The sequence below is a fragment of the Dipodascopsis tothii genome (genome assembly GCF_038497935.1).
Source record: "Dipodascopsis tothii strain CBS 759.85 unplaced genomic scaffold V1510scaffold_11, whole genome shotgun sequence".
Classification (NCBI taxonomy): domain Eukaryota; kingdom Fungi; phylum Ascomycota; class Lipomycetes; order Lipomycetales; family Lipomycetaceae; genus Neoaidaea; species Neoaidaea tothii.
This window is the reverse complement of record NW_027117995.1, coordinates 1-10454: the sequence shown is the minus strand read 5'-3', so window position 1 is coordinate 10454 and position 10454 is coordinate 1. Positions and strand designations below refer to the sequence as shown.

The window sequence follows — 10454 nt, the reverse complement described above, 5'->3', positions numbered from 1 at the left end:
GTCAGCGGGAGCACGATGCTGTTAGTGCAAGATGCAATTGAGTGCAAGATGCCTGAGTGGCATATCGTCACCCTGACCGAAAGGAAATCGGCCGCGGGGTGCCTGTTCGCATGGACTGGGGGTCAATCGGTGGGAGTGGCCGCCCCGCTGGCCGTCTGGCAGTGAGCCGCATTCCGTGAGTGAGCCGCATTCTGTGCGGCTTAGAACCGCATAGACACTCGCATGCTCCAAGAGCACCACTCGACCGAGGCGCCGCCCGAGGCCCGCCCGCAGCTCTCCACACAGTCGGCGCCGGGCGCTCGTCCACAGCACCTCGCCCGTCGACATGGTCGCCAATTGAGCAGGGACCCCCGCGCAGCGCGATCCGCGTCTTATATCGCTATCGTCTATTATGCATACATATTTACATGGCTAAAACAGGTCTGAGCCAACGGTGACCGGCTTAGGCTCAGCCGGAGCTGCCGCCGCAGCCGCCGCAGCGGCAGCCGGAGCCTCGGTCTTGGGCTCGGCCGCAGCACGGCGGGCAGCCGAGGCCGCCTTCTTCTCTTGCTCGAGCAGGACGGCGTACCGCAGACGCCAGCCCTTGGGTCCGAGCTGCTTGATGCGGGCAGCCTTGTCCTTCGTCAGGTAGTTGTCCAGGCCGCCCTCCTTGCGGATGGTGCGCAGGACGCTGGCAACGACCTTGACGCGGATGGACTGGCGCAGGGTCTCGGAAAACAGAGACTTCTTGAGAATGTTGAGGCGCCAATTGCGACGGGTCTTGCTGCGCGACTCGGGGATGTTGTTGCCGTACTGCATGAACTTGCCGCCGTAGAGGCCCTTGTTGGACTGCTTGTAGATGTGCGAGTCGCCGAACGGGTAGGGCGGGTACTTGAGCTTGCGGTCGGACTGCAGGGCCTGCTGGAACCAGTACGAGTGGACCGGCGCGGGCTTCTGCGCCACGCGGCGGGACGTGACGAGCCGGTACGCGCGGTCGGCGGCGGCCGAGGCCGAGAACAGGCGGCGGCCGGCGGCCGGCAGGGCGAGCGCGGCGCGCACGGGGGACAGGAGCGATCGCATGGTGTGGAGGGCGGAGAGCGGCGCGGCGCGCAGAAATCGAAAATTTTCGGCCCTAGCCCTGCCCGCAGGGCATGTGTGCGCGTCTGCCCGATGCAGTTAGCCCCGGACACTGTGGCCGAGTGGTTAAGGCGAAAGACTCGAATGGTCCCACGTTTGAGTGCATCTTTTCTCGTTTCGAGGCGCAGGTTCGAATCCTGCCGGTGTCGATTTTTTGCCGAGCATGTGAACGTTGCCCTGGCAACGCGGGGCGCCGCACAACCCCGGACTCGCCCACCGCCCGCACAACAATGGCGACCCACGCGGCCACCGTCGCGTTTGCGCCCCTGCAGTGCGCGCTCGTCAACCTGCCGGCTGCGGTCGCGTCCGCGCTCGTCGGGTCCAATGTGGTATGTTGCGTCGCGCCCGCGCTGACCCAGGTTCCCCAGGACGTCGTCATCAGCCTGGCCTGGTCCGCCGGCCGGTCCAAACAGAGCGCCTACGTCGGCTGGACCGGCTTTGCGGCCCACGGGCCGACGCCGACCGCGAACCCGGTCCAGATCGACCCGGCCGTGGCGGCTGCCGTGGGCCTGCCCGAGGGCGCGGCCGTGACCGTGGCCGTGCACGCCCGTCCGCCGCTGGCACACACGATCCATCTCGAGCCGGCGACCGCGTCCGACTGGGAGCTCGTGGAGCTGCACGCCGAGTACCTCGAGACCAGCCTGGTCGGCCAGGTGCGCGCCGTGGCCGAGGGCCAGCCGCTGCTGGTGTACCTGTCGCGGACGACGACGGCCACGCTGGCCGTGTCGCGGATCGAGCCGCCGCTGGCGCCGGGACAGCCGTTTGCGCGCCTGGCGCCGACGGCGGAGGTCGTGGTCGCGCCCAAGGTGCGCAAAAAGGCCGAGCCGGCGCCGGGACCGCCGCCGGCGGACCGCGTGCCGCACGCGCTGCTGCGGGCCGTGCCGGCCGCGGCCGTTGTTGCCGGCCAGGCGGCCGCCGACGACGCAGCCGGCCGGCTGGCGGTCTTTGTTGGCCGGGCCGCGGTCGCGCCGGCCGTGGGCGACGACGCGCACGCGTTTGTGTCGGTGCTGCGGCCGCCGGCGCTGGTGCCGCGGCCGTCCGCGGACGCGCCCGACGCGGCCGCGGCCGACGACACCGCCACCAGGCCCGCCACGCGGCTCTGCGCGGCCGTGGTCGACGTGCCCGGCGTGCCCGAGAGCCACGTCGGGCTGAGCGCTCGCCTGGCGGCCGCGCTCGGCCTGGACGACCCGCTCGGGGCGATTGTGCGGATCGAGCCGGCGCCCAAACGGCTGGCCCGGCCGCCCCGGAAGCTCGTCGTCCGGCCGTGGACAGTGTCGGCGGACGACGCCGGCCGTGTGCGGCTCGGCGGCGCCACGGACGACGCCGCCGCCGCCGCGGTCAAGGCCGCGCTCGCTGCGGCCGGGGTTTTTGGCTCGCCCATCACCAGCAACATGCCGCTGCCGCGTCTGGCCGGCACCGCCGTGCCTCTCGGCGGCCTGCTCACGCTCCCCGGCGTCGACGGCTGGATCGCGCCCGACGCCAGCCTGCCGCTCGAGCTCGGCGAGCCGCTGGTCTCCAAGGACGCCGGGCGGCCGGCCGCCCGGCCGAGCCCGGACGAGGTGCTCGTCGCCGTCGACGGCGTCGTCGCCGACGCCCGCCGAGCGCTCGCCCGGCGGTCCGGCGCGCTCGTCTACGGGTCCAAGGGCGCCGGCAAGTCGGCCGTCTGCCGGCAGATCGTCCGCGGGGCCCGGCAGGACCTGATCTACGCGCTCGAGATCGACTGCGCCGAGCTCGCGGACGAGCGCGTGCCCGCCCTCAAGGCCGCCATCGAGCGCTGGTTCATGGCGGCCGCGTGGCACGCGCCCAGCGTGGTCGTCCTCGAGGGCCTGGACGTGCTCGTGCCGGCCGAGGTCGAGCACGCCGACAGCTCGCGCGCCCGGCAGCTGGCCGAGCTGTTTGTGCAGACGGCCGGCACGTACATGCGGTCGCGCGAGATCGCGCTGCTGGCGACGACGGTCTCGAAGGAGAGCATGCACGCCCGGCTGATCACCGGCCACCTGTTTGGCTGCCAGGCCAAGCTGGCGCCGCCGGACAAGGCCGTGCGGCGGCAGCTGCTGGCCGAGGCCGTGCGGCGGCTCGGCGCGGTGCACTCGGCCGACCTGCTCGAGATCGCGGCCGAGACCGAGGGCTGTCTCGCCGGGGACCTGGTCGTGCTCGCCGGCCGCGCGCAGCACGAGGCCGTCATCCGCGGCGCCGGCGCCGGCGCGCTCACGCACGCGGACTTCGCGGCCGCGCTGCGCGACTTCACGCCGGGCAGCCTGCGCGGCGTCAAGCTGCAGAAGTCGTCCGTGTCGTGGGCCGACATCGGCGGCCTGCGCGCGGCCAAGCAGCTCCTGCTCGAGACGCTCGAGTGGCCGACCAAGTACGCGCCCATCTTCAAGAACTCGCCGCTGCGGCTGCGGTCCGGCGTGCTGCTCTACGGCTTCCCGGGCTGCGGCAAGACGTTCCTGGCCTCGGCGGTCGCCCACGAGTGCGGGCTCAACTTCATCTCCGTCAAGGGCCCCGAGATCCTCAACAAGTACATCGGCGCCAGCGAGCAGTCCGTGCGCGACCTCTTCGAGCGCGCCCAGGCCGCCAAGCCGTGCGTGCTGTTCTTCGACGAGTTCGACGCGATCGCGCCCAAGCGCGGCCACGACTCGACCGGCGTCACCGACCGCGTCGTCAACCAGATGCTCACCCAGATGGACGGCGTCGAGGGCCTCGACGGCGTCTACGTGCTGGCCGCGACCAGCCGCCCGGACCTGATCGACTCGGCCCTGCTGCGGCCCGGCCGCATCGACAAGAGCCTGATCTGCGACATGCCGTCGCGCGACGACCGCCTGGACATCCTGCACACGCTGACGCGGGACAAGATGCGCGTCGCCGCGGCGATCGACCTCGCTGCGCTGGCCGACCGCACCGCGGGCTTCAGCGGCGCGGACCTGCAGGCGCTGGTCTACAACGCCCACCTGGAGGCCATCCACACGGTCGTCGACCGCGACGACCGCCCGGACGCGCCGGCGGCGCCCGCGCCCGAGTACTTTTCGCTCGGCGACGACGCGGACGACGTGGCCGACGTCCTGGCGGCGCTGCGGCCGCCGAGCCAGCCGGACCGCCCGGCGGCCATGGCTGTGGCTGAGATCGTCATCCAGCCGGAACACATGGACGCGTCTCTACGGACGACCAAGCCGAGCATCTCGGTCTCGGAGCAGCGGCGCCTGCGCGCCATCTACCGCGAGTTCCTGTCCGAGCGCACCGGCGAGATGCCGTCGGGCACCGCGAGCTCCGACATTGGCGGCCGAACGACGTTGATGTGATTTTGCGTACTATTATACAAGCCGCACGGCGTGCGGCGGCATATGCACCGCCACGCGGCGCCGGCTGCGGTGCTGCCTCCGGCCACCGCGCCCACGTAGCCATGGCTGTGCACGCGTATGGTCTCGTGCCACACGGTCCCGTGGGGGTGCCGCACTGACGTTACACAACGACGCAGCCTGCCGCAGGCAGCACCCCCACGGAGTGGCCGTCGGGGGCTCGTGCGGCTATGTGGGTATATAGCCGCACGAGCCTCCGGCGGCGACTCCGTCGAGGGTGGCTGCCTTCGGCAGGAAGCGCAGACAACACAGCCTGCCGCAGGCAGCACCCCCCACGGAGTGGCCGCCGGAGGCTCGTGCGCTATGTGGGTATATAGCCGCACGAGCCTCCGGCGGCGACTCGTCGGGGGTGGCTGCTTCGGCAGGTAGCACAGACATCGCGGCCTGCCCAGGCAGCACCCCCACGGAGTGGCGGCCGGGTCGTGCGGCTGAACATGCATATAGCCGCCGAGGTCCGGTCGGCCGAGGTAACTGCCTTTGGAAGGTCGCACGAACCACGCGCGGGTGCAGGCAGCAGCGAGTGGGGGCGGGCCCGTGCACGGCGCGTGCGGCTCACAGGACGGTGGTGGAGACGATGGTGGGCGGGTCCTCGGGCTTGTCGTAGCGGTCGGTGGGCAGCCCCTCGATGGACTTGACGACGTCCATGCCCGAGACCACGCGGCCAAAGACCGTGTGCTTGTCGTCCAGCCACTGGGTGGCCTCGGTCGTGATGAAGAACTGGGAGCCGTTGGTGTTGGGCCCGGCGTTGGCCATGGACAGCGTGAAGGGCCGGTCGTGGCGCAGGTCCGGGCTGAACTCGTCCTTGAAGTGGGAGCCCCACATGCTCTCGCCGCCGGTGCCGTCGCCCAGCGGGTCGCCGGCCTGGACCATGAAGTTCTTGATGACGCGGTGGAAGATGGTGCCGTTGTAGTAGCCGCGACGGCAGAGGGTCACGAAGTTCTCGACGGCGAGCGGGGCCTGCTGCGGGTACAGCCGGAGCTGGACGTCGCCCAGAGAGGTGTGCATGGTGACGCCGGTGGCCAGCGCGGCGGCGCGGCGGCGGGCCTCGTCGGCCTCGGACAGCTCCCGGGCGGCCTTGCGGTCGCTGATGGTGGGCTTCTCGTTGTAGACGTCGCGGTCGGCCTTGAGGGCGGCAAAGTCGCCGGCGTGGTTGGAGAAGAGAAAGAAGCGGGCGCGGGCGTGGGCCACGGCGACGAGCGTGGGGTCGGTCTGGAGCGACTCGGACACGAGCGCGTTGTCGGACGCGGCCATCTCGAGCGTGAGCAGGTCCTTGCGGTTGGGCGCGCCCTGGTAGAGCGCGACGTGGAGCACGCGGAAGGGCTCGTCGGTGCCGAGCACGCGCACGCACCGGTTGGTGACCGTGTTGATGATCTTGACGCCCAGGTACGAGCCGTAGACGACAAAGTGGCCGGACTCGTCGAAGGCCACGTTGATGCGCGCGCGCGCGGCCGGCTCGCGGTCGATCTCGCGCTCGACGGCCATGCGCCGGCCGAACTCGATCTCGTCAAAGACCTTGGGCGCGGTGCCGGCCTGCTGCATGTCGTTGGCGACGGCGATGCTCTCGTCGTACGTGCGCACGATCTTGCCGGACGCAAAGTCGAAGAGGCGCACCTGCCGGTCGGGCACCGAGTACGTGGCGAAGTGGCGGCCGCGGGGGTCGAACGTGAGGCACGTGGGCGTGCACTTGCGCTTGCGGAACTCGTACAGGTCCGTCTTGCTCTTGTACTGGAACACGTCGCCGGGCTGGACCTCGTAGCCGTCCGCCGAGCCCGGCGCCGGCCGCCAGTACTCGACCATGCCCGCGGTGTCCACCGAGACCGCGCAGCCGTGCGCGGCGTTGTACGCGAGCACGGCCAGCGGCTGCCGGTGCAGGTCCGCCACGGTGGTCACCGGCGTCTCGGCGTCGTCGCTGCGCACGTCGTACACGGCCACGGCCGGCGACGCGGCGTCCGACACGGCCAGCAGCGCCTGCGCCTGCCCCGACTGCTGCAGCCAGCACACGCACCCCGGCGCGTACGGCAGCGTCACCAGGTTGATCATGTCGAAGTTGGCCACGTCAAACACCTTGGCCGTGGCCGCCCCCGCGCCGCCGCCGACGGTCGCAAACAGCGTGCCGTCCGCGTTCAGCGCCGCGCCGGCCACCGCGCCCGCGTGCGCCGTGAATTGCTTCACAAACTCGAGCCCGGTGCCCGTCTTCTTCCAGAACTTGAGCACGCCGTCCACCGACAGCGTCAGCACAAAGTTGTGCTTCGCCGACACGTACGACCCAAACAGGTCCGCCCGGTGCATGAACGACCGCGTGTACCGCGGGTACGCCGGCAGGTTGCCCACGTAGATCTTCTCGTGCTCGAGCCGCCGCCGCTTGCGCGGCGCGGGGCCGCCGGCCGGCGGCAGCGACGGGCCAAAGTCGTCGTCGGACGAGTCTGCGGTCAGCGGTGCCGCGCCTGGGCTTACCGTCGGCGGATGCCGCGCGCTTGTCGGGATCGGCCATGGTTGAGCAGCGGAGAGCGCGACGGCGAGAATTTGCGCGCCGCGGTTACCCGGAACATCACCACTTTTCTCGCCGCCGCCGCCCGGCGGTTAGGCAACCATGTCGTTCAAGCCGCGGCCGGACAGCGCCGCGGGCGCGCCCGCGGACGCGCCCAAGAAGACCGGCATCTCGTTTTCGATGGCGGCCAAGCCCGCCAAGCCGGGCCGCGGCGCCAAGCAGGCGATCAGGCCGGTGCCGCTGGGCCTGGGCAAGCGGCCGGCGGCGGGCGACGGGCCGGCGGCGAAAAAGCGCCGCGACGACGAGCCGGAGCACGAGATGATCACGGGCTTTGACATGCGGACGGGCGCGGTCGTCGCGGGCGGCGGCGCGTCGCGGACGCAGGGCCGGCTGGTGATCCCGGCGGTCAAGAACCGGGACTGGCGCGAGGAGGCCGGCAAGCGACGGGGCGTGTCGTACGTGCCGGAGGGGGCGAACCTGCCGCCGGAGGCGCGGGCGGCGGAGCAGCGCCGGCTGGAGGAGCTGGAGGCGGCCGAGGCGCGGCGGACGTTCGGGCTGCGGACGATGGAGGGCGCCCGGGCGGAGGCCGCGGAGGCTGCGCAGGCCGCGGCGGAGGAGAAGGCGGCCGCGGCGGCGGCGGCCTCCGCGCGCGCGGCGGCGGCCGCAGACGCCGCCGCCCCGGCCGCCGCCCCCGCGTCGGCCGACGAGCGCGCGATCCGCGACATCATCGCCGAGATCGGCGGCGACGGGCGGCCGCGGTCGACGCGCACCATCGCCGTCGCCGCGTCCGCCGGCCGCGTCCGACCACTCTCCGAGGACGACGCGTACCGGCGCGACGTCGAGGCGCGGCCGGACGTCCCCTCGCTCGACCAGTACGAGGCCGTCCCCGTCGAGGAGTTCGGCCTCGCCCTCCTCCGCGGCATGGGCTACAAAGACGACGAGGACCCGGCGGCCGCGCCCGCCGAGCGCAGCCGCCGGCCGGCGTTCCTCGGGCTCGGCGCCAAGCCGTTCGAACCAGGCTCAAAATGATTGCTATCTAGGCGCGCAGGAAGCTGCGGTAGACCACGTTGTCGGTCTCGTCCACGTAGGCAAAGCCCAGGGTGGCCAGGAACACGTCCAGCTCGGCGTTCTCGGCCTCGGGCACGGCGAACGCGGCCAGGACCTGGCCGATGTCGGCGCCGTAGTTGCGGTAGTGGAACAGGGTGATGTTCCAGCTCGTCTTCATGGACTCGAGAAAGTGCTTGAGCGCGCCCGGCCGCTCCGGGAACTGGAACGAGAACAGGCGCTCGTTGGGCACGGCCGCGCGGCCGCCGACCAGGTACCGCGCGTGCGCCTTGGCCAGCTCGTTGTCCGAGATGTCGAGCGCGGTCATGCCGCCGGCGGCGATGGCGCCGAGCACGGCCGGCAGCTGGGCGCGGTCGCGCACCGAGAACGACAGGTAGATCTGGGCCGCGGCCGCGTCCGAGTACCGGTACGAGAACTCGGTCACGGCCAGCGGGAAGATGCACGCCAGCAGCTGCTGGAACGCGCCGGCGCGCTCGGGGATGGTCACCATCAGGAAGACCTCGGTGCCCTCGCCCAGGCGGGCGCGCTCGGCCACGAAGCGCAGCCGGTCGAAGTTGATGTTGGCGCCCGACAGCACGGCGCAGTACGCGCCCGGCGCCGCCGGCGCCGGCGCGTCCGCCAGGTACCGCTTCAGGCCGGCCACGGCCAGCGCGCCCGACGGCTCGACGATGGACCGCGTGTCGTCAAACACGTCCTTGATGGCCGCGCAGATCTCGTCCGTCGACACGCGCACCACCCCGTCCGCGTGCGCCGCGCACAGCCGGAACGTCTCGTCGCCCACGCGGCGCACGGCCGTGCCGTCCGAGAACAGCCCGACCTTGTCCAGCTCCACGCAGCGGCCCGCGGCCAGCGACCGGAACAGCGCGTCGCCGTCGTACGTCTCCACGCCCACGACCTGCACGTGCGGCGCCACGCGCTTCACGTACGCGGCCACGCCCGCCAGCAGCCCGCCGCCGCCGACGGCCACGAAGATCGCCCGCAGCGCCGTGATGTCGACCTGCCGCAGCAGCTCCATCGCCACCGTGCCCTGGCCCGCGATCACGTACGGGTCGTCGAACGGCGGGATGTTGAACATGCCGTGCTGCGCGGCCAGCCGGGCGCACTCGGCCTTGGCCGCGTCGAAGTCGGCCCCGTGCAGCACCACCTTCGACCCCATCCGCGCCACGTTCTGGTGCTTGATCTCCGGCGTCCCCGTCGGCATCACGATCGTCGCCGGCATGCCCAGGTGCTTGGCCGAGTACGCCACGCCCTGCGCGTGGTTGCCCGCCGAGCACGCCACCACGCCCTTCCAGCGCTCGGCCTCGGGCAGGTGCGCGATCTTGTTGTGCGCGCCCCGCAGCTTGAAGCTGAACACCGGCTGCAGGTCCTCGCGCTTGAACACGACCGACACCCCCGTGCGCGCGCTCAGCCCGACGGCGCTCGTCACCGGCGTCTCCTTGACGACCTCGTACACCCGCGACGTCAGGATCATCCGCAGGTAGTCGGGCGTGCCGTCCGCCAGCATCAGCTCCGCTGGCACGGCCTCGTACAGTTTCTCGGCCATCGTCTTGCGCTGCCGCTCAATTCGCTCGGCCGCTCTGCTCTGTGTCTGCTCTGTGTCTGCGCTTGCAGCCCCTCGGTCGCACTGGCTCGGGGTTTGGCGGTGCGGGCGCGGGCCGGGTCGGTCGTTGATCTGGTGGTGAGAATTTTTCGCCCTCGCCAAACTCGCCCAGCAGTTTTGGCCGCACGCCCTTCCCAGACCCCCGCACCGGCACCGCACCAGAGCGGACAGCGCCAGAGCGCAAGACACCGGCGCGCAGACCGTGCGCGCCGCCACCGACGAACCCCGTGCGCGACTGCGATGGCCGGCCCCGTGTACGGCGGCCCTGTGCGCCTGCGCGTGTGCGTGGCCTACGACTCCGCGGCGGCGGCCGCCCCTGGACTGGCTGGGGCGCCCGCCGGCGCGGTGCCGGCCGCGTTCCGCCAATTCCTGCACCTGACCACCGCCGACCGCTCGCTGGCCGACGTGAGGGCCGAGCTCGGCCAGCGGTACGACCGCGTCTACAACGAACACATGTAAGTATGGGGAATGGGTGCGCAGCGGCATATAGCCGCCGACGCGTGCGGCACGGCCACGCGCTGCGGCTATATGGCGGCTATATGCGGTGGGCGGGTGGGCTGTGCGGTGGACGGCTGTGCTGGACGGGCGGCCGCTGGCGCGCGGGCACCGCGGGAGCCTCCGGCGGCGACTCCGTCGAGGGTGGCTGCCCTGCGGGCAGGCGGCAGATATGCGGCTATGAGCCGCACGGCGTGCGGCGTGCGGCTCTGCCCGCAGGGCAGCCACCCTCGACGGAGTCGCCGCCGGAGGCTCGTGCACGGCGCGGTGAGCCTCCGGCGGCGGCGCCCGCGCGGGGGGGGGCCCCCCCGGGCCGCGCCCCCCCACCGGGGAGGGG

General features: G+C 72.0%; 5 protein-coding genes and 1 non-coding gene across 6 annotated transcripts; 3 read left to right on the top strand and 3 right to left on the bottom strand.

Moving 5' to 3' along the window:
• Positions 1-316: 316 nt before the first annotated feature.
• V1510DRAFT_415140 (mitochondrial 54S ribosomal protein bL28m) lies at positions 317-1051 on the bottom strand. The gene has a single exon (XM_066933539.1). It carries the CDS (start codon positions 796-798, stop codon positions 412-414), a length of 387 nt encoding a protein of 128 aa, XP_066789457.1. The 5' UTR covers positions 799-1051; the 3' UTR covers positions 317-411.
• A 113-nt stretch (positions 1052-1164) lies between these two features.
• V1510DRAFT_t110 lies at positions 1165-1265 on the top strand. The gene has a single exon. It is a non-coding gene; the product is annotated as a tRNA-Ser (tRNA).
• A 52-nt stretch (positions 1266-1317) lies between these two features.
• On the top strand, positions 1318-4881 carry V1510DRAFT_429616 (P-loop containing nucleoside triphosphate hydrolase protein). Its single transcript, XM_066935323.1, has 3 exons — positions 1318-1445; positions 1476-4758; positions 4816-4881. The coding sequence occupies exons 1-2, from the start codon at positions 1347-1349 to the stop codon at positions 4410-4412; spliced, it is 3036 nt and encodes a 1011-aa protein (XP_066789456.1). The 5' UTR covers positions 1318-1346; the 3' UTR covers positions 4413-4758; positions 4816-4881.
• V1510DRAFT_415134 (uncharacterized protein) lies at positions 4785-6958 on the bottom strand. The gene is made up of 2 exons (XM_066933538.1): positions 6924-6958; positions 4785-6892 (listed from the first exon to the last, which is right to left on the bottom strand). The coding sequence occupies exon 2, from the start codon at positions 6756-6758 to the stop codon at positions 5022-5024; it is 1737 nt and encodes a 578-aa protein (XP_066789455.1). The 5' UTR covers positions 6759-6892; positions 6924-6958; the 3' UTR covers positions 4785-5021.
• Positions 6959-7059: 101 nt separating this feature from the next.
• V1510DRAFT_433688 (DExH-box splicing factor binding site-domain-containing protein) lies at positions 7060-7986 on the top strand (the record flags this gene model as incomplete). The annotated part of the gene is made up of 1 exon (XM_066935522.1): positions 7060-7986. The coding sequence occupies one exon, from the start codon at positions 7060-7062 to the stop codon at positions 7984-7986; it is 927 nt and encodes a 308-aa protein (XP_066789454.1).
• V1510DRAFT_415132 (tryptophan synthase beta subunit-like PLP-dependent enzyme) lies at positions 7973-9745 on the bottom strand. The gene has a single exon (XM_066933537.1). It carries the CDS (start codon positions 9563-9565, stop codon positions 7994-7996), a length of 1572 nt encoding a protein of 523 aa, XP_066789453.1. The 5' UTR covers positions 9566-9745; the 3' UTR covers positions 7973-7993.
• Positions 9746-10454: the final 709 nt, after the last annotated feature.